A 22,547-nucleotide genomic window follows, 5' to 3' on the forward strand; every position below is an offset into this window, starting at 1 on the left:
ATTTCAAGAATGACATCTTTTCTTTCTTCCACATCCTGTACATAATGGAAAGCAAATAAGAGATAAAACTGAAGAGCTTTTTAATTTTACTCTTCTGTCCTACCTCAAGCACTGGCTTATTTTTCCTATGTTACTATATCCCTCTCAGTACACACTAATGTGCATATTATTCTCTTTAAGAATATGCAGTGTTATGCAAAGGGAGGAAAAAAGAATAAAATGTAATCAGCAAAAAGAGCGGGCAGACACAATTTTTGACTTCATCTAAGATCTGGAAAACTTGTGGCCGCCCTGTCAGATCTAAAATGCTGCATTACAAGTGATTTTTGTGAAAGAAAATCAGCAATCAAGGCACAAGCTGGAAGCTGGCAATGTTTTATTTTTATACGTCTTGATTTCACACTGTTACTTATGGGTGAAAATGCAAAGAATCAGTTGTAAAAGTCACTTCTCAAGAGACATACACGTCTTGAATTGGAAATTGTGCTTGCTATTTTTTTTTTAAAAAGTGTATAAATTTAAGGCATTAATTAGATACAGACAAATGCAGAACTGTTTAAAGCATTTAAACAGTTGTTTTTGTTGACATTATCAGCACCAGAAATCCAAATCTGGATTTATACTTCAATGCAGGAGTCACAGAGCTTTGCATTTGCTTTATAGTTTTCTTCCTGAAATTTGCCTCCCCCCACCCTCTCTCTCTATATATATGAATCTTGAGGCAGTAAGAATTTCACTGCCATGGCAATGCTTCTGCTTTGTGACTTTGATGACTGAAGATTAGCCAATGAAGCCATGTTTGAGGGATCTCTACAAAACGACTACTACTACCTTAACCAGTGAAAGTGTTTTCATTTATTCGTTCGTTCGTTCGTTCTTGCACCATTCCCAGAACAGTTCAAACTTCAAAGTCACAGAAACCTATAAAGATCCATCCACTCATTCAACCATTTGTTCAGCTGACTCAGAACCACAAACCCCATTCATCAATAAACTTTCTTTCCAATCAGCCTCCATGTTGTTTCTAGCATCTTTCTCCCAGCTTGGAACTGAACAGATGGATTTTCCTTCCAACTGTTCATTTGTTGAGTTTCTATAGCTCCCCAACTCAACCAAGTGGTTGGTTGAGAATGGCTTACCATTCTAAAATTATAGAACATTTAAAACAATGAAATTGTTTACTGGCTAGATCAGGGATGGACAATTACTTTTCCCAAGGGGCCACATGCAAAATTAGGACAGTTGTGAGAGCCAAACAAGAGGACCAGTGCCAAAGGGCCGGATGTGGCCTGTGGGCCATAGAATGCCCAAGTCTGAACTAGACAGAAGCTACAATCATGAATACAAGCTTACATATGAGTCCTAGGAAAAGTTAATCTCTAACTTTTCAACTGTGCTTACGAACACAGATTCTTGGGATACTTGCCAGGAAATTCTATTATAGTGTCAGATAACTTTCCTTGAGATATCATTTGCATTTCCAATTGCCTCCAATTGCATTTTTAGTAAAACAAGGGTGATAGCAGCTGAATCTAGAAGTGTTATTTAACAAGGGTTGAAATGAATTAGGGAGCTGTTTGTCTAATGAAGGATATACGGCTATGTATATCAGGTCTCACTACAGTCTATTGAAAATCTCTTATATTTGCGGTAGTCAAAGAGTGGGCTTGTATTGAAAGGTTTTCTAAATTTTTGGAAAGAGAGACTGTATTTTAAGAAAGAGTTATTATATTCACTTGATTAGAGCAGAATTGGACAATAATAACACATACTACTTAAATTTGAAACGAGAAAGGGTAATTTCTTTGCCAGTACGGTGTATTTTTGGTTGTTAGGAATTGCAAAAATATATTCCAGTTTACTCATCAGCATATATACTATTTTAGCTTTCTTTACTATGTAAGGAAATAAAGTATTAGCAATGGGTTTTCTACATGCTGTAGAAATGTTCTGTTGCTTAGCAATCTGAAATACCCAGTTAGTTTTCCACATTAACTGGGAAGTAACTGTTCTGAAGGAACTTTGACTGGAAAGAAAAAGTAAATAAAATTAATATGAAATATCTCTATTGTATAAATTAATTTTATCAACACTAATTAAGACATTAAAAATCTCCTTGTTTTCTTAGTGCAATAACACAATGCTGCATCTGTACAACATTGGCTGAACCTCACCAGATTTACTGCCCTTCCTCAGTCTGAGAAATATCAATTGTCAGAATGCTGTTCTAACTGGGAAGTTTGGAAATTGTAGTCCAAACACATTTGAGGGCACCAGGTTAAAGAAAACTTCCATATGCTCTTCATCCTTCGTTAAAATACTTCCCCCACATTTAATGTAAACTTGCAATGCTACTCCAAAATTTACGAAGTACAAAGTACAATAGAGCTCCTTAATCTATCAACAGTGCTTTCTCTCATTGTTCTTGATCTGCTCTGAAGTACCAAACAGATCTAGTAATGCCCTTCCTCACTTGTCTGTATAAGTCAATTTCAAATTCAATCAGTAAATACATAAATAAATAATGGTCTTAACTAGGAAGCCAGTTAAAACGGATAAAGATGAAAGAAAGGAGTGTGATGTTATCCTAATTATGTGCAGTCCCCATCTCCTGGCAATTTTCCAAGTAGGTTTACCATTAGATACAAATGTATACTGAATGCAAGGCTGTGTTAGTTTGCAAAGCCTTGGATGAAACCTGAATGTTCTTTCTATATTTTGACATATTATATTTGCCTTTTAAAGGAGGACTGCCTCTGTAGTTGCTTGATAGTCACTCCAGGTATTTTAACAAAGATGTGACATGTATGCAGAAGCTTATTCAGCAATCTACATGGGGCTCCCCTTGAGGAGCACCCAGAGGCTCCAGCTGGTCCAGAATGCGGCCGCGTGGGTGGTTATGGGGCGAATCGGCGCTCCCATGTAACACCTCTCCTGCGCGAGCTGCACTGGCTCCCGGTGGTCTTCCGAGTGCGCTTCAAGGTATTGGTTACCACCTTTAGAGTGCTCCATGGCTTAGGACCCGGGTATTTACGAGACCGCCTTCTGCCACCAATAGCCTCCCACCGACCAGTATGCTCCCACAGAGAGGGGCTCCTCAGGGTGCCATCGGTCCAACAATGTCCCCACAGAGAAGGGAGAGCCTTCTCTGTGGGGGCACCTACCCTCTGGAATGAGCTGACCCGGAGATACGGCAGATCCCGGATCTTCGCACCTTTCACCGTTCCCTAAAGACGTTTTTATTCCAGCAAGCCGGGTTGGCCTAACTCTTTTAAATTGTTTTAATTTTCAAATTGTTTAATTATGGGTTTTAATACAGGGGTGTTTTTAATTGTGGGCCAAATTAATTTAATTGGATTTTAATACTGTTTTTAAATTTTGTATTTCTTGTGTTTTATCTGTTGGCTGTTCACCACCCCGAGTCCTTTGGGAGAAGGGCGGTATATAAATATAAACAATAAAATAATAAATAAAATAAATTGGGCTATCGTATCCTATACCACCACAGCTTCCACAGCAAGAACCAAGGTAGCCCTACCTAGAGTAAACTGTGTGATGGAATTTGGCGCTAGTTTGTAGGAAGGAGGGGCTCTTTTTCAAGGAGCTAAACAGCAAATCAGCCTTGAGTTGTTGGTATGCAGAAAAAGGCCCAGAACAGTGGTGGGATTCAAATTTTTTTACTACTGGTTCTGTGGGCGTGGCTTGGTGGGTGTGGCTTGGTGGGCATGGCAGGGGAAGGATACTGTAAAATCTCCATTCTCTCCCCACTCCAGGGGAAGGATACTGTAAAATCTCCATTCCCTCCCCACTCTGGGGGAAGGTTACTACAAAATCCCCATTTCCTCCTGATCAGCTGGGATTCGGGAGGCAGAGAATAGATGGGGGTGAGCCAGTCAGAGGTGGTATTTTCTGGTTCTCTGAACAACCCAAAATTTCCGCTACTGGTTCTCCAGAACTGATCAGAACCTGCTGAATACCACCTATGGCCCAGAAGGAATCCTCCCTCAAATCTTCACAGGCTTTATCTGACAGTTCTGTAGAGTGTAATTTAGTCAGGCAAGATTCCTGCCAGAGGAGATCAATAAAGAAACTACTCTAAGCAACTCTTCATGTCCTTCTTGCACCTAAGGGATCTTCTATTTTTCAGAGCAGGCTATTTTAAACTGGGTTTCATGAAACCCTAAAGTTCTGCAAAAACTCTCTTTCCCTGAGAGACTAAAGCATAAACAATAAATAAATAAAAACAACAAACGAACAAACAAACAAATAAATAAAACATGATCCCTAACCATTTTCTAAGACAGTGAAAAGGCAGAGATTCAGTGGTGGGATTCAGCCAGTTCGCACCACTTCGGGAGAACCGGTTGTTAACTTTCTGAGCAGTTTGGCAAATTGGTTGTTGGAAGAAATCATTAGGGCAGAGAACCGATTGTTAAATTACTTGAATCCCATCACTGAGGAGATGTAATGATCTGTAAGAATGTCTTTGAGAGATAGACACAGCAGCAGCAGACTAAGCAATGGACAGTAAAAAGGGACAGCTTACCCCACAAAAGCAATGGGTATGTGGCAAATATCTTAGAAGGGACCCTCTCTAGTTTCTGTGAAGACAGCGATGGAGAGAGATACATTTTCAGACTTGCAAGATTGTTTTTAGTGTAATTTTACGATTAAAGTAGCGTTGGCCCTCATGATTTGTTCTTTTTGTCTGACCTATCTGACAGGGGGATTTGTTTCCATAAGTAAACATCACAGCTGCTGTTTTGTAGATAAAGGATTCTGGGAATCTTTTTTTAATTAACAGGTTTCATGGCCTGAAAAACCATGTTCTAGCAAAATGGGAAAGGTTATCTAAGAATTATGCTAAGTTTAACACTCTTCCTAGAGGTGTTGTTTAAATGTGTCTATTGCTTATTGTTCAGCCCTTGTGTATTTTTTGCAAACTGGCACTATTTGCATCAGAGCAACCATAACTCCAAGCAAATCAGCATAATCTTATCTTAAAGCTTATTATTATTCTTTTTTATTGTAAGTCTTCCAAGATACCGTCTGTGATTTGAGCAACCCGGTGTTTTTGTGCTTTTTAACCATAGTTTTTCATGTAACTGCTTAAAGTTTAAAAAAGATTTTTTTACAGTGCCTCTTTTCTTTTTTTATAATAAAGTCTAATTCTATTTATCTGCCTTGATATTAGTCTCCCTACAAAGGAGGAGGATGCTCACTTCCTTAACCAAACACCTCAGTCTGCAGTGCTAGAGAATTGCATCATTTATTTTCTTTTCATTTTTTCCCCCCTTTTAACTAAACAGGAAAGTGCGCAAGCTGTGGAAGCCTTATTTTTGTTACTCACCAGCGGGAGAACACCAGGTAAATATGGTGATGACGACCATGAGCCATGGTGGCACAGTGGTTAGAGTGCAGTATTGCAGGCTACTTCTGCTGATCACCGGCTGCCAGCAGTTTGGCACATTGAATCTCACCAGACTCAAGGTTGACTCAGCCTTCCATCCTCCCAAGTCAGTAAAATGAGGATCCAGATTTTTGGGGGCAATAGGCTGATTCTGTAAACCGCTTAGAGAGGGCTGTAAAACACTATGAAGCAGTATATAAGTCTGAGTGCTATTGTTATTGCTATGACTACTAAATCATGAGACCAAGGCATGGGTACATTGAGATGGTTTCTGGGAGAATAAGACTACCAACCTTTTACCCTACTGGCTCAAATGGGCAGGTTTTCCATGTTTTCTGATTTAACATGTCCTTAATGAATAACATAATAATGAGGAGAATCGCCGTGGTGGCGCAGTGGTTAGAATGCAGTATTGCAGGCTGACTCTGCCCACTGCCAGGAGTTCGATCCTAACCGACTGAAGTTGACTCACCTGCCATCATCAGTAAAATGAGGATCCAGATTACTGGGGGCAATATGCTGACTCTGTAAACTGGTTAGAGAGGGCTGTAAAAGCACTGTGAAGCGGTATATAAGTCTAAGTGCTATTGCTATTCTTTGGCTTAGCCACTATGGTGAATATGTGCTAAAATTAGGTTAACTATACTCAATCAGGGGTGAAATGCTACCGGTTCTCACTGGTTCAAGTGAACTGGTAGTAAAAAAATGCTACCGGTTCGTCTGAACTGGTATTTCCAACGATCAGTTGTGCCGCGCGATTTATATTTGCTAGAAAGCAGGAAATCCTGCTTTCTAGCGAATCTAAATCATGCAGCACAGCTGGTCCCTGCCCTCGCTGTTCTACTTACCTTCTTAAGCCTCCTTTTTCCATGCGAAGCGTGCTTTTGGTGTGCAGTGAACATGCACACATGTGCAGCATACATTTGGCACATACTGTGCATGCGCACGCACAGCGTGTATTTGGCGCACATTGTGCATGCATGCACACCGCACATGCGCGCACAGCAAATTAGTGGCAAACCTTGGAGGATTTCACCACTGTACTCAATATATAGCAAAACTGTTGTTACTGCCCCTTGCCTGTTACACAACATGTATGCTTTCAGAGCTCCAGACTATTCAGGAGTTGCACTGACACTGACACTATTTGGTTGCACATAACAAATCTTAGACGTTTCCATGCAGAAGAATACAAAAAAAATGTTAAGGTATCGTTGCAAAGAACAAATTCTTGTTGTTATTTGCCTTTTAGAAAATGTATTTTCCTTACACATTTTGCTTTCAGGTAGCACAAAAGGAGACAAATAGAAGATTCTTAAATCATTATCTTACCCTTAAACTAAATAAAATCCCATTTTCAAAATAGAGGCAATTTCTTCATCCTTTATTTGGAGAAGCTTACTAGGGGAGAATGACCCCATTTTATTGACCCAGTTAGATTTTTATTTTTGAGTTACTGACAATTACCTCAATGGAAGTGGAGATTAAGGAAAGCTGATTGCTTTAAATGGCTTGCCCTCTGTGCTTGGCTTTGATGTGAAATTGTTCTCTTTTTTTCTAATGCTCACAGAATAGCAGTAGTGATAAATTCTCCAATGTCAAAGCTAGATATTTAATTAATTTTTATTTTTATTGACTAATAGAGGCTTTTGTTGGCGTTTTATACAAATACACTGTGGCTATAAAGCATAAAAGTATATCATTAGTCAGTCTCTCTCCACCCCTTCAATCATGTGTATGTGTGTGTGTTTCCATCCCTTCATTCATATGTGTGTGTGTGTGTGTATGTGTGTGTATGAGATACTCTTAAATGGATCACAATAGCTATGTTAAGTAGAAAATGAACATTTAGCAATTCCGTGATTTGGGTTGTTTCCTACGTGTTTGTTGCTTTCCTCAGTAATTTGTCAAATAAATCAGATCATCTCTGCATTCAGATACTTATTGCTTTAGTTCAAGTGATAAAACAACAACAACAACAAAATAAATTACATATTGTAGTGATATTTGCATGTTTCCAGAGCTTCAGCAGTATTACAGTTTCATGCCTTGGGAAAGCTGCTTTTCATTTGTGCAGGTTCCTTAGTAAAGTTGGAATAGGTTTTTATTGTATTCTTTTTATTGTATCCTCTCCAACTGAGATTTGTACTATTTCTGATTGTTCTCTTTTATCGTTGTTCTTGAGATCTGTGGACCTGAGTGCAATCAAGAAATGACTGTGAAAGATGTTATATTATAAAAGACTTCATCCCTTTTGTTGTTATAATTTGAATTGGACACGTGATCTAGCTTCCACTGCCTAATGGAAGCTTAGCATTATTAGCAATAATAAAGTTCAACAAGCTCGTTGTTTATTCAATAAGTAACTTTTTATACTGGGATTATAATGCATTCATATATATAAAATGGAAATGGGCTGGTCACATAGCAAGAAGAACTGATGGTAGGTGGACCAAGACAGACATAGAATGGATCTCACTTGATAAAAAGCATCCACGAAAGAGACCTAAAACAAGATGAATTGACAACAGCAACAAGTATTGTGGGCAAATTCAATTGGCAAAAGAAAGCTCAGGACTGTATTGGTTGAAAACATGCAGAAGAGGATAGATAATGGCTGCAGTGGATAGATAATGACTAAAATGATGATGACTAGATAGATAGATATAGATATAGATATAGATATAGATATAGATATAGATATAGATATAGATATAGATATAGATATAGATATAGATATAGATATAGATCTGTGTATGTGCATGTTTATATACCAGTGGTGGGATTCAAATAATTTAACAACCCTAGGTTCTTTGCCCTAATGACCAGCTGGGTGGGTGTGGCCATGTAGGGTGTGGACAGGGGGTGTGACAGGCAGCACTCGGCCTCCTGCACCCTCCGGGAGCAAAAATGGGCCTTGGTGGGATGTACTAAGCTCGTTTTGGGCCTAGGAATCTCCCTACAGCCTCCTGGGAGTGAAAACAGGCTGCCGGGGGGGGGGAGGCGCACTGCACCCCCCACACTCTGTTTTGGGCTAGTAGGCCTCCCAACACTTACTTGAGAGCCAAAATGGGGCGTATGGGGACTCCTGGAAGGGGAGGAGAGGGGGCGGGGCCAGTCAGCAATTTAACTACCAGTTTGCCTGAACCGGCTGAATACCACCATTGCTATATACATATATATATACATAGATCAGTGGTGGGTTTCACTTACCTTTGCTACTGGTTCGTTCACGCACGTGCCACTTCTGCGCATGTGCAGAGCGTATTTGGTGACATCTGGGTGGGTGGGCGGAGCCTCCCGCTGCCGCTGCTACTGTTCGCCCGAACCAGGGTGAACTGGTACAACCATAGATATATAGATATAGATATATAGACAATAATCTCTTCAAGGGAAAACACTGCATTCCATTAACATGCTCCACCAGTGGTCTGGCATTCTTAAAGACTGAATTAATTGAAAGACTCATTTCAAAGTTTTATTGCAAATGAACTTTCTTTTCAGGCAAGAGTTTAGTTTTCCTCTGTAACATATAGTTTGCACCGATATTGATCATTTTATAGCAATGTGTTTAATGATCTCAGGCTTGGAATAAGAGAATCCACTGAATGAGTTTAAATTGTTTGAAAGCTTCTTATGACCAAGTCAGTCAAACTGGCAAAAGAAAAAAAAATACAATTACAGTGTTTTGTGCATAATAAAAAGGACTGTGGTCATACCTAACTTACCATGCTGTCAACAGTGTGTGCATTGTACAGGCTGCAAGCATAAACTTTGCAATAGCAAGAACTCTCTTGGGATCCTTATCTGCTAAAAGAAGCTGCACTTTGAATCCTGTCTGGAATTGGGCTAAGAGGTGTTAGTAATATATTCTGAGTGTAACAGTAAGATATTAAACTTCAGTAGCATAAACGATCTTCAGAATTTGTTGTTTGGGCCAGATATAATGCTGTCTTAAAATAAAATCTGCTGTGTCCCGATTGACTGATTTCTTGGTATCCTCTATTGGTAACTCTTGAATCCAGAATTCTTTATTTAAATGTTAACCATTGCCTCATCTTCTGTCAGGTGCATCAACATCTGACTGGAAAAACTATTAATGTAATGTGTTATTTATTTGGCATTTCCAAGAAGAAGAATTATTATTTTACAAACCTTGGGGCTGAGAGTGAGATTTAAACCCTGCCTCCAAATGTAGACCAGTGATAGACATACATGTAGCTATTTGAAATATCTTTTTCAGGAATCCAACTTTCCAGTTTCTCCTAGCTGACACCTGGATTTAACTGCACACCATAGAGGAGATGTGCCAGCTTCTTGGCTTCAAAAAGTTTTGAAGCAGCTGGTATGTACTGGACTCTCCTAGAGAAAAAGAGAAGATTGATGCTTCTGAACTACTCAGAGCATTCAAAACAACCTGACAGATATAAAAAGTTTTAGGGAGTGATTTTTTTCCTTGCTTAAGACATGTACATTGATCCAGTTATTAAAAAGTAATGGGGATAAAAGGTATCCTTGTTCAGCTGTTTTGTTAGTTATCATTATATAAGGGACATGCATGGCTATAAGGCACCTCACTCTCAAACTAGTAACAGAATAACAGAGTTGGAAGGGACATTAGAGGTCTTCTAGTCCAACCTTTGCTCAAGCAGGAAACCCTATATCATTTCAGACAAATGGTTGTCTATTCTCTTCTTAAAAATCTCCGGTGTTGGAGCTCCCACAACTTCTGGAGGCAGGTTGTTCCACTTATTAATTGTTCTGTCAGGAAATTTCTCCTTAGTTCTAAGTCACTTCTCTCCTTGATTAGTTTCCATCCATTTCTTCTTGTCCTGCCTTCAGTGCTTTAGAGAATAGGTTGATCCCCTTTTCTTTGTGGCAGCCCCTGAGATATTGGAACACTGCTATCATGTCACCCTTAGTGGCCTTATGAAATGCAAATAATGTGAGTAACACACTTGTCAGTTAAGATTCTTCCAAAAAGCTTTCCCAGAGCTGGAGTAAAAAAAATCTGCTTGAAATCTACAAACAAGGCAAAAGGAGTTGATGTTAATGGGTGAGCATATATTTTCAATCAAACGGGGGAAAGGAGGGTATCAATCCTTTATATAACACAGGGCAGCCTGCCTCAAACCCTGTCTGCTCCTCTACCAGGAGGTTCCATTCTTCTAGTCAATCCAGGACAGTGCTTTCAATTTTGGCAACTTTAAGATGTCTGGGCTTCAGCTCTCAGAATTCCCCAACCAAAATTCTGGGAGTTGAAGTCCAGACACTTAAACTGTAGAGTCCTTGGTCCTCTCTGGCCTTGGTTGTTTTCTTGCAGACATTTCATTACCCAACTACTGTATAGATAACATCACCAGCACTGATGATGTTACCTAGTTGGGTAATGAAAAATCTGCAAGCAAAAAAGCATGTTCAGAGAGCACCAAGGATTCCACAGTTCAACTCTGAGTTATAAATATTCACGTCTGTTCATACATCTAAAAAGTTGCTAGATTTGGAAAAAAAAAACTGATCTAAGGAGCTTTTAATAAATATAAAATTATATTTTTTTGTTTTATTATGCTAAGCAGATTTACCAAGCAGTAATTGACTACATTGTCTTTCTTTCCCTTCTTACAGATAGGAATAATTATGTCTGTGCCCCAGTCTCTAAGTAGGGCAGCTGAATTATCAATGAAAGTGAAAAGTGAAGCCAACACTCAAGCCCACCACTCAGGGTGGGTTTGTATCAATTCAGTTGGAATTAAATCCAGGCCTGGGGCTTTTCCAGTTTTAATTGCCTAATTAGTTTACATATTTCAACAGCTGAAACTGAAGGCCATTCCAGCAGAAGCTCTTCCCTTATATCAGTGTCAGCACCTTGTAAATAGTCCTCTCCATATAAAGCCTGAAAATGGGTTTCTCAGATTATTGCTGTGACATAAGGGGTGAGCTTAACTAAATTCTAAAATTTATCAGAGTCTTGGTGCATGTTGATAGTATTATCAGATGTAGCCACCTCTCTCCCTTTTTAGTAGCAATTAAAGTTCTGAAGCAAATAATGCTTCTGTTAAAAGAGAAACCTCAGAAAGGGAGTATGTAAGTAATCTTATCTATAGTTCCTAAAAGTAGTTTTTATTTATTCATTTTTGTTTGCTTCCTTACTTTCTGGCAGTACTTATCAAACCAGTGCTTTAACATGGGCTGGTTTTGGGGTGTGTGTGTTTGTGTCAGTCGTGGGTTTCAACATTTTTTAAACTGTGGGCGTGGCTTGGTAGGTGTGGCATGGCTTGGTGGGTGTGGCAGGGGAAGGATACTGTAAAATCTCCATTCCCACCCCACTCCAGGGGAAGGTTACTGCAAAATCCCCATTTCCTCCCAATCAGCTGGGACTTGGGAGGCAGAGAATAGATGGGGGCGGGGCCAGTCAGAATTTTTACTACCGGTTCTCTGAACTACTCAAAATTTCTGCTACCGGTTCTCCAGAACTGATCAGAACCTGCTGACACCCACCTCTGGTTTGTGATTTTGTGTGTGTGTTTAAATTGAGGTTAAGCTCAAATCTTGAGACTGTATCTAGACTTTGTACTGCTGAAGTACAGTTTCATGGGTGGATGCAAAACTATTTTGAGTGGAATTCCAAAGCTTTCTAAGGTTGTGCTAACCTTAATCAATCATCTTTGGTGGCCTGAGCATGGACCTGTCTCTGAATCTGTAAAACAATTGACCAGGCTCCAGGTCTGAGCTGACAATGGTAATGCTCCAGACAGTAATGATCTAAAGACAGAAGTAGAAGATCATTATCTGGAGCAACCACCATTGTAAAAGTTAGATTTTAAAAAATCTAAAAGTGCCAAGTCTAACTTTAAGCGGAGTAAATGAACCACCATAAGGGGCATATGCACAGCAACTACACTTAGGTAGCTTTTCCTGCTGATCCTCTAACCCATGGGTGTCAAACTCATGTCATCATGGCGGCATCACATGATGTATCGGGACGTTTTCCCCCTTCGCTAAACTGGGCGTGGGTGTGGCCAGCGTGTGACGCATCCAGCCCGTGGGCCAGGAGTTTGACAGCCCCGCACCATTCCTTTTTGTCCCTGTAAACTTTGTAAATTTTGTAATTTATTTTGGTACCCGGGGCAACAGTGGCAATTTCAATACCGTCACTCACAGATTGGAGTGGAAATCCTGTCAGAATTAGAAAGCAGAAACTTAAAGCTTTCCTATGCTGCCAAATGAAAAGACACACCTTTTTGAAAGAAAATAAAATTGGCTATGTTGGTTGAAGTCACTGGGAGTTTATCAACAGTTGCAGTGTAGATGGGTCTATGACAATTCACCACAGCCAACTTGCCATGACCAGCTCACCATGGCCAACTTGCTGTGGCCAACTCGCTGCAGAACAACTTGCCAAGGCCAACTCATTGCGGGACAACTCACTGCAGGACAAGAGTTACACTAATAGCAAAGAAATGGTGAGATAGAATCATTAAAGAAAGGATGAAAAAGGAGGGACAGAATGAAATGTGAATGACAAAAATTAAAATATTTTTTTATTTATTTCAAATAATTAAATTGAATTGTTAAACTGTCCCACAGTAAGTTGTGTGTGGTGTGTTATCCCATGGCAAGTTGGCCGCAGCAGGTTGGCCATGATGAGTTGTCCCATTCCAGTGTAGACAAAACCCATCCCCACATTAAAATCTCTTGAACAAGTTCCAAGACCCATTTTACGAAAAGTGGAAATCCATTAGGAACAGTCTATACGTACGTGACTAATTTATGTATATCCTGAAAATTGAGAAGCCTCGTTCATTTACTTTAGTAGGTGATAGTGTCCAAATTTTAGCTGATTTCTATGATGGTCCTTGTTAGTAGCTGGATGGAGAATTGCCTGGGAATTCCAGGGCCATAGGCTAGATTGTTGTGACTCCGACCCCCGAGCCCATTTTATCGGAGGGAGAAGACTCCGAAGGTGAAGGAGAGGAGATGGCCAGGCCTCCCTCTCCAGGACCCTCCTCTCTGGCAATGCCTCAGGTGTCTCCCGAAGGAGAAGAGATTGGCCAGGAGCCAGGTATTTCCAAGCAGTCGCAGTCGGACAGTGACGGAGATAAGTCTTGGCTGGATCCACCCCAGCACCAGAGAGACAAGCGCACGCAGCAGAAAAGGAGGCGTGCCAGAGATTAAGCTAAGTCACTGGACCATACCCCACAGGGATAAAAGGGAGTGTGGTGGCCATTCAAGCTCTGTGACGGACAAAACTAAACAACTAGCGAGTCGCATTGTATCTCTGAAACGACATTATCTGCCTGCCTTGGATTTAATACGGACTGGACTTGACAATTCTTTGACTTTGTGTATTTGTTTTGATTTATCTGACAGAGGAGGAACATCTCCCTCTGTGAGTAAAGATCTTGGCAAGCAGCTACTGGGTTGCTGCCAATCCTGTTATCGAAGGAATTTATTGTCTGCAAGTTTTATTTAACCCCTGGCTGACTGTTTGTGTGTGTGTGTGAGACGGGGACAGAACATAGATGGAGAAATATCCTAGAAGAACAGAGTGGCATTCCACAATGCTGTCAAGAAAACTCCAGCAATGCAGTCAGCAGAAGTCAAGCTTGGCTTGAAGGCATTTTTACTTTATTTCTTCTTGATTGGTATGTGCATATTTATTCATTTATTATTTTATTTATTAAATTTATATGCCACCCATCTCACTGTTGAACAATGACTCTGAGTGGCTTACAATATCATAAAAAAATAATATAAAACAATGAGAATATTGTAAATATTGAATGTTAAAAGTTAATTTTAAAAATTAAATATGAAAGGAACCAGTACATAAACAGAGTGAAGATCGGATCTTCTTCTTACTTTACCTTCCCCCAGATTTCCATACTTCACATATTCCATTGAGCCCTGATCCCTAGGGTTCATATTATATGCTAAACCCCAAACTAAAGAATGATGACTTAGTGTAATGTCATCATTCTTAGTGTAATGTAAAGCAGGGGTCTCCAACCTTGGTCACTTTAAGACTTGTGGACTTCAACTCCCAGAGTTCCTCAGCCAGCAAAGCTGATGTAAAGCATAGCTGATATATGCATATCAAGAAATAAATACAGAAATAGCAAAATGCAATTTAAATCAGATTATCTACTACCAAATTCTAAATCTGGCAAAACATTTCTTGATTGTTCTTATACTGTTTTCTTCCTAAACTTGTGTTTGTAGTTTTTGTTTTGTTTTAACTGGCTGGCAACCAAATTTGCTTGCCTAGCAATATTTTCCTTTCTCTTGTGTTGTATGTTTATAAGCAGGTTGTTAGGAAAATTACTTCCTAGTTACATATTTAACTAGGAAGAAAACACTTGTTAAGTATAATGACTTTCTGCGTAACAGTACTGTACAACGCTTATGAGCTAGTATTAAGAGTTTAAAATAATGATACTGGAAAGTATTTTTGAAGGCTTTTTTATGCATAAGATACTTGGGGTGCTAATATACACTCTATTTTATGTGGTGCCTTTATTTTCATTAATATTTGAACATCCTTCAGCAGACAGCAGGGGGGAAAATCAGCCAAAGAAATGTAAGTTCATACATACATATATATTCATTAAACAATAATTTTTTTCAGACCACTCTAATCTTTCTCACCCAGTATGTTCTAATTCTCTCTCCCTCCTCCTTCCCTCCCTCCCTCCCCCCCCTTTCTCAGAAAGAGAGGACAAGAAAATTATATAATATGTTGACTGATATTTAACAGTTAGAGAAAATGATTTGGATGAATGAGTGCAAAATTATTTTAAATTAACATAGTAAAAGTTCATAATCAGTGCAGTATATTCATATTTACTCAGTCCTGTTTTACAGATATGGGCTACAGATATTCTGCTTTACATTATGTAGCTTGGCAAGCTGTGCCTATTCATTGAGGCTCAATTTTTGCAGTGTTTCCTCTGTCTGGAGTTTCAGGGTGGTATTTCCTGGCGGTAATAACACCTATCTTATTTCATCTCCCACTTTTGGAATTTCTCTTACCTTCCTTGAGCCAAGGTACCTTAGTGTTTTGCTACTCTCTCTCTATTCTCTATGAGTGATAAAACATAGATTTATTCCTTCCCTAGACATGTTTCTAGTCATGTTTCTCCTTTTTTTTTAAAATAAAAGCAAGGACACAAGGAAGATGCGGGAGAAGGACTGGATGCTGATTGTTCCCCATTGGCAGCTGGATGGCATCCCTTTCCCTTCTTCATTGCCTCTGGCTCTAAGGAGGAGACCTTAAGGGCATCACACATAAGAAGAATCTAACATTTGTACAGAAGAGTTGATGCCAAAGAGTGTGCAGAAGTGCCCTTAGATTTAAGCCATCTTAATTGTGATGGAATTTGTGTGCTACCCTGTTTCCACGAAAATAAGTCATTCCCTGATAATAAGCCCAGTCAGGCTTTTGAGCGCATGTGTTAAAATAAGCCTCCCCCCCAAAAAAATAAGCTCTCCCCTAAAATATTTAAACGCAAAGCTGGAAATCAGGTAAGACGGCAAGAGGAGCCCCATCTTGCTCCATGCGCCCCAAAATAATAGGACCTCCCCGAAAATAAGGCCAAACGCTTATTTCGGGGTTCAAAAAAAATATAAGACAGGGTCTTATTATTTCGGAAAACACAGTAATTATCTGGAAATAGGAGCATCCACCTCATTTTCCCACCAAAGAACCTCCAGCGATGTCTATATCATGTAATTTCACTGACTTCCAGATGAGCTGGGGTCCTGGCCTAAAAAGTAAGTCAATATACATCTAGTTATTTTATGAAAAAAAAAATTCTAGTGCAGATATTCCTGATGATTTCAGGAGCATCGGGCGTATTATTACACTGTGGGGTTTGATGGGGAAAATAATTGTCCATTTCACTTTCCTTGCCCCTTTGCTATTAATGGACATGGAAATCTCCCACCGTCTACCATTTTATTCACTTTTTTCCAAGCTAAAAAGTGATATGCTTCAGTGTTGTACTTTGCCTTTTTCCATGTTCAGCAGAATAGGTGGTCAGTTCTCATACAATAACAGCATGACATGATTAAAAAATCAATTATAATGAAAGTGAACAATGCAAATCTTTAACAAAGAAAATTTGTGATTAAAAAAAAGCCTTTTAATTATTTCCGAACGTTGTAAAGTAACAGATGTTAGTTCTTTTGGAATTTCTGCTGCATACTTGACCAGATGAACATAAATTTATTTCTCCTAGTAAGATACCTTCAAATCAACATTTTTCATTACTTTCATATTGCACTGTTTGATTAGATCCTTCATTGCAATTTCTCAGTACTATCACTAGCCCAAAGGTGCTTTTTCAAGAGGCAACTGGACTTTCTGATTTTTCTTTGAAGATGTTTCGCTTCTCATTCAAGAAGCTTCTTCAGCCTGAAGAAGCTGAAGAGGTTTCTTGAATGAGAAGTGAAACATCTTCAAAGAAAAACTAGAAAGTCCATTTCCCTTTTGAAAAAGCACCTTTGGGACAACCATGACCTGGATGACTGAGAATTTCCACAGAGATTTACTATCACTAGCCTTACCTTAATTATTTCTCTGTCATCAATGTATTTTAGTCCATTCTTTCCTGTTGTATATTATTGAGGAAACCATAAACTAACCCTAATATTCAGTTTATCCACATCTTTGCTTCTTTTTATCACAACAAAAGACTATTAGTCCCCCAGAGTGTCTTCTCTTGGTTTTTAATCCACAAGAGGCCTTTCCATTAAAGTTTAAAATTACTGTTTTTATTAATACTCCCTTAGGTGTGACTTCTCAATAGCTTTATGCAAATCCAAGTAAATTACATGCTTTTGTAACCCATTTCTTGATTTCTGCTATGTGTGGTACAGTATATCTATACTGTGACATTTTCTGCTGTTTAGGTTTTCCATATTCCATAAAGAGCCTTGGTAGTACAGTGGTCTAAAGCACCCTGTTATTAAGACCAGCTGCCTGCAATTACTGCAGGTTCGAATCTCGCCAGGCTCAAGGTTGACTCAGCCTTCCATCCTTTCTAAGGTAGGTAAATTGAGGACCCAGTTTGTGGGGGCAATAAGCTGACTTTGTATAAATATACAAAAGAATGAAGGCTATTGCTTAGCACATTGTAAGCCGCCCTGAGTCTCCGGAGAAGGGCGGCATATAAATCAAATTAAAATAAAAAAATAAAAATAAATATAAGTTTATTAAACAAAGTTCTTTATTCGATTTTCATAAGTATCTTCCCTCACTATTGTGAATTATATTGTTTATCTAACTCTTAGTAATTTAAATGAACACTTTTCTAATCAATGAAGAAAAATCACCTTATTTTATTTATCGTTTAATTTATGGAAAGTTACACATAGAGATGAACGTATTTTCCTAAGATGATGGATGCTGACAGTACTGCATTCCAACTATAAATTTTGGGTTGAAATTATACTCTAGTAGGTAAAGCACTAAAGTGTAACTGAGAAAACCTAAACAGTGGACTGAAGTGCTTAGTGTACAGATGATAGAGAAACAATAGTGGTAACCATCCGTCGGTGAGGCGTCTGAGGTGGCTCGGGAGTTCATGGCTTCCATGACGGCCATGGACCTGACCCAGTTAGTTCATGGCCCTACTCACACGGGGGGAAACACGCTAGACCTGGTTTTTGTCTCTGGTCAGTGGTTGAGTGATCTTGAGATAGGGGATATAGTGATCGAGCCCTTGTCATGGTCAGATCACTCCCTCCTTCGCTTTGACCTTCGAACCGCCGCACCCCGCCGCAGGGAGGCGGAACCACTGAGGTGGTACCGCCCCAGGCGCCTGATGGATCCTGATAGGTTCCAGACGGAGCTTGGGCCATTTCCTGAGGCTCTGGCACACGGCTCGACTGAGGAGCTGGTGGCCGCCTGGGATAGGGCGGCCGCTGGAGCTTTGGATCGGGTCGTGCCTTTGCGGCCTCTGACCCGGCGTCGATCTCGCCTGGCTCCTTGGTTCACTGAGGAGCTGAGGGAGATGAAGCGCCGGAAAAGACGCCTGGAGAGTGGTTGGAGGGCCAGCCATTCTGAATCTGACCGAACACTGGTAAGGTCTCATATTAGGACCTACCTGGTGGCGATAAAAGTGGCGAAGTATAACTATTTTGCCACTCTTATTGCGTCATCAGATAATTGCCCGGCTGCCCTGTTTAGGGTGACCCGCTCCCTGCTCCACCAGGAAGCGCGGGAGGACCCCTTGGAGGGTAGAGCCGAGGATTTTGTACAGTATCTGTATGACAAAATCGCTCAGATTCGGGAACATCTGGACTCTGACTGGGTAGATTCAGCGGGGAGGACAGAGGCAGGTCTTGTGAGTATTATCTGGGAAGAGTTTGATTCTGTGACGCCCGAAGACGTGGACAGGATACTGGGCAGACTGAGCGCAGCCACATGTTTACTGGACCCGTGTCCCTCCTGGTTGGTGCTGGCCTCTCGGGAGGTTACACGAGGCTGGCTCCAGGGGATTATAAATGCTTCCTTGAGTGAGGGTGTCTTCCCTGCCGCCTTGAAAGAGGCGGTGGTGAGGCCTCTCCTCAAGAAACCTTCCCTGGACCCGGCAGTGTTGGCAAATTATCGTCCAGTCTCCAACCTTCGCTTCATTGCGAAGGTTGTTGAGAGTGTGGTAGCGCGACAGCTCCCCCAGTACCTGGATGAATCGTCGTATCTGGATCCGTTCCAGTCGGGCTTCAGGCCTGGGTACAGCACGGAAACGGCATTGGTCGCGTTGGTTGATGATCTCTGGAGGGCTCGGGACAGGGGTTGTTCCTCTGTCCTGGTCCTATTAGACCTCTCAGCGGCTTTTGATACCATCGACCATGGTATCATGCTGCACCGGCTAGAGGAGTTAGGGGTGGGGGGCACCGTCCTACGGTGGTTCTCCTCCTTTCTCTCTGACCGGTCGCAGTCTGTGTTGACAGGGGGGCAGAGGTCGACCCCGAGGCCCCTTGTATGTGGGGTGCCACAAGGGTCGGTCCTCTCGCCCCTTCTGTTCAACATTTATGTGAAGCCGCTGGGTGAGATCATCCGTGGTTTCGGGGTGAAGTACCACCAGTACGCTGACGATACTCAGCTGTACATCTCCACCCCGGACCACCCCAATGATGCCCTTGAAGTGATGTCCCGGTGCCTGGAGGCCGTGCGGATCTGGATGGGGAGAAACAGACTCGGGCTCAACCCATCCAAGACCGAGTGGCTGTGGTTTCCGACATCCCGATATAGTCAGTTGGCGCCATCACTGACTATTGGGGCCGAGTCATTGCCCCCCACGGAGAGGGCTCGCAACTTGGGTGTCCTCCTGGACTCACGGCTGTCTTTAGAAGAGCATATGACGGCCGTGGCCAGGGGGACTTTTTATCAGGTCCGCCTGATTCGCCAGTTGCGTCCCTTTCTGGATCGGGACTCGTTAAAAACGGTCACTCATGCTCTTGTCACTTCCCGCTTGGACTACTGCAATGCTCTCTACATGGGGCTCCCCTTGAGGAGCACCCGGACGCTCCAGCTGGTCCAGAATGCGGCCGCGCGGGTGGTTATGGGAGCGACGTGGCGCTCCCATGTGACCCCCCTCCTGCGCGAGCTGCACTGGCTCCCGGTGGTCTTCCGGGTGCGCTTCAAGGTTTTGGTTACCACCTTTAGAGCGCTCCATGGCATCGGACCGGGGTATCTACGAGACCGCCTTCTGCTACCAATAGCCTCTCACCGACCAGTACGCTCCCATAGAGAGGGGCTCCTCAGGGTGCCGTCGGCCAAACAGTGTCGACTGGCGGCCCCCAGGGGGAGAGCCTTCTCTGTGGGGGCACCTACCATCTGGAACGAGCTCCCCCCAGAGATACGGAAGATCCCGGACCTGCGCACGTTTCGCCGTGCTCTCAAAACTTTTCTATTTCAACAAGCTGGCCTGGCCTAACTCCCCTCTTTTAAATTCTTAAATTTTAAATTTTTTAATTCGTGATTTTATAAATTGGGTGTTTTAATCTGTGTTTCGGCCGAAATATTTAATAATTTTAAGGGATTTTTAATATTTGTATTGTCTGTATTTTATCTTGGCTGTTCACCGCCCTGAGTCCTTCGGGAGTAGGGCGGTATAGAAATTTGATTAATAAATAAATAAATAAATAACTAATCAACTATTTTCTTACTTGAGGCTTATGATTGGATGTTTTCTAATGTGGATTCATGTCAATCTCTGGATTAAAATATTCTAGGTTAATTTAGTGAATAAGATGGCTAGGATATTATAGAAATGAGAAGTAATTAATCCATACAGATTCCGCTGGTACTAACCAGGATAATATTCTAGAGGCAGTATACTGATTCCATAATGTCTTTGTGGAGTATAATGACTTTTGCAGAAATCACTATAGATTGATGCTAAAGTATGAAACAAAGTTTCATATTTTATAGATTTTCCAGTGTTGTATGCCCCACAGAGTCCATTGGAATTCAGAGACTAATATATTTTAAATAAACAAACAAACAAATAAATAAATAAATAAATAAATAAATAAATAAATAAATAAATAAATGAGACAGCTTGTATCTGAATGATGAAAACATCAAAAATACAAATACTAATAAATATAAATGTACTTTAATTGTTAAATAACACTGTTGCATGAAAATGGTGGGGATTCTTATACTAGCTTCGACTGCATGTGAATTTCACACTTACTTTGCTATCAGCTTATTTTTTTATTTTTTATTTTTCTTTAATTTATATGCCGCCCTTCTCCGGAGACTCAGGGCGGCTTACAATGCGTTAAGCAATAGCCTTCATACTTTTGTATATTTATACAAAGTCAGCTTATTGCCCCCACAAACTGGGTACTCATTTCACCTACCTTTGAAAGGATGGAAGGCTGAGTCAACCTTGAGCCTGGCGAGATTTGAACTTACAGTAATTGCAAGCAGCAGATATTAATAACAGTGCTTTAGTCCACTGTACTACAGGCTCTATTTGCAGATGAAAAGGAACAATTACACTTATATTATGATTAAAAGTCAAAATAACAGTCAAATCCACACAACGTTTTTGATATCCTCTGTTTTGAAGTGAAAACTAGATGATTAATGTCAAAAACTGCTTTCCATAACAAGCCCTTCCTGATTCTTTTACATCTTCAGAAAGGAAATTTTGAAAATTCCCCATTGTTTTACCTTAGGTGAAAAATGGCACCACTTGTTTCTTCAGGTAATAACTTTCAGTTCAGACTTACTAAGCATTATACCTTTTGAGTTATGCTCAGTGGTGGGATTCAAATAATTTAACAACTGGTTCTCTGCCCTAATGATTTCTTCCAACAACCAGTTCACCAAACTGCTCAGAAAGTTAACAACCGGTTCTCCCGAAGTGATGCAAACTGGTTGAATCCCATCACTGATTATGCTCCTTCAGAGCATAACGTCACTGCTAGGGCTTCACTGCTAGGACTAGTCAGATCTCACTTCAAGTATGTGTTCAGTTCTGACAGAAGATTTCAGACTAATTGGGACAAGTTCAAGGAAAGGTAACAAAGATGACCAAGAGACTGGAAATCAATTCCTCTGAAGAAAGATTAAAGGAACTGGATACCTTTATCCTAGGAAAATAGCAGGGAAAATGTGATGGCATTCTTCAGTTGCCAAGATTGTTACATAGAAAGCAGTTATGAATTGTGTTCAGGAAAACCAGAGCAGAACATAAATTGACGGGTTAAACTAAAGAAAGTCATATTTTGATTGAATGTTAGAGAAGACTTCTTAATGCTAAGAGACATTCAGCAGGGAAACTAATTATTAATGGATTGGGTGTGTTCCAGCAGAGTTTTGTGATCAGTCATCTGTTAAAGTCTGAAGTCTGAGCTGAATTCAGATCCTGATGACTTCATAGACCAATCCATGTAGTTTTCTTGGGAACAGTACCAAAATGCACAACAGTTTGCAGGAAGTTGTCGTTTTCTTCTAAAGTGGCCAAATATATTTTATTTTTTCTTGCTTTTGAAACTTTCTTATTTGAACCTTTCCATGAGGCTTTCTCAGAGTATGCGCTTTCTGGAATGGCTAGGAGTGTGTAACTCTTTGTCAATGAAGTGCCATTGGATGGCACTTCAATTCTCTCCTGAT

At 40.6% G+C, this 22,547-nt stretch overlaps 1 protein-coding gene across 2 annotated transcripts in view; it reads left to right on the forward strand.

Annotated features, from left to right (window-relative positions):
- Positions 1-22,547, forward strand: part of MTUS2 (microtubule associated scaffold protein 2) — a 329,331-nt gene that overhangs the window by 138,506 nt on the left and 168,278 nt on the right. The window contains exon 5 of one of the 2 annotated variants that reach the window (XM_087894733.1): positions 14,961-14,990. The exons of the other annotated variant lie outside the window; for it this stretch is intronic. Within the exon in view, the coding sequence (XP_087750859.1) occupies positions 14,961-14,990 (30 nt within the window). The remainder of the gene's footprint in view (positions 1-14,960; positions 14,991-22,547) is intronic. 2 annotated transcript variants of the gene reach the window in all.

This window comes from Pantherophis guttatus, chromosome 5 (assembly GCF_059756535.1).
Source record: "Pantherophis guttatus breed Tessera chromosome 5, ASM5975653v1, whole genome shotgun sequence".
NCBI lineage: Eukaryota > Metazoa > Chordata > Lepidosauria > Squamata > Colubridae > Pantherophis > Pantherophis guttatus.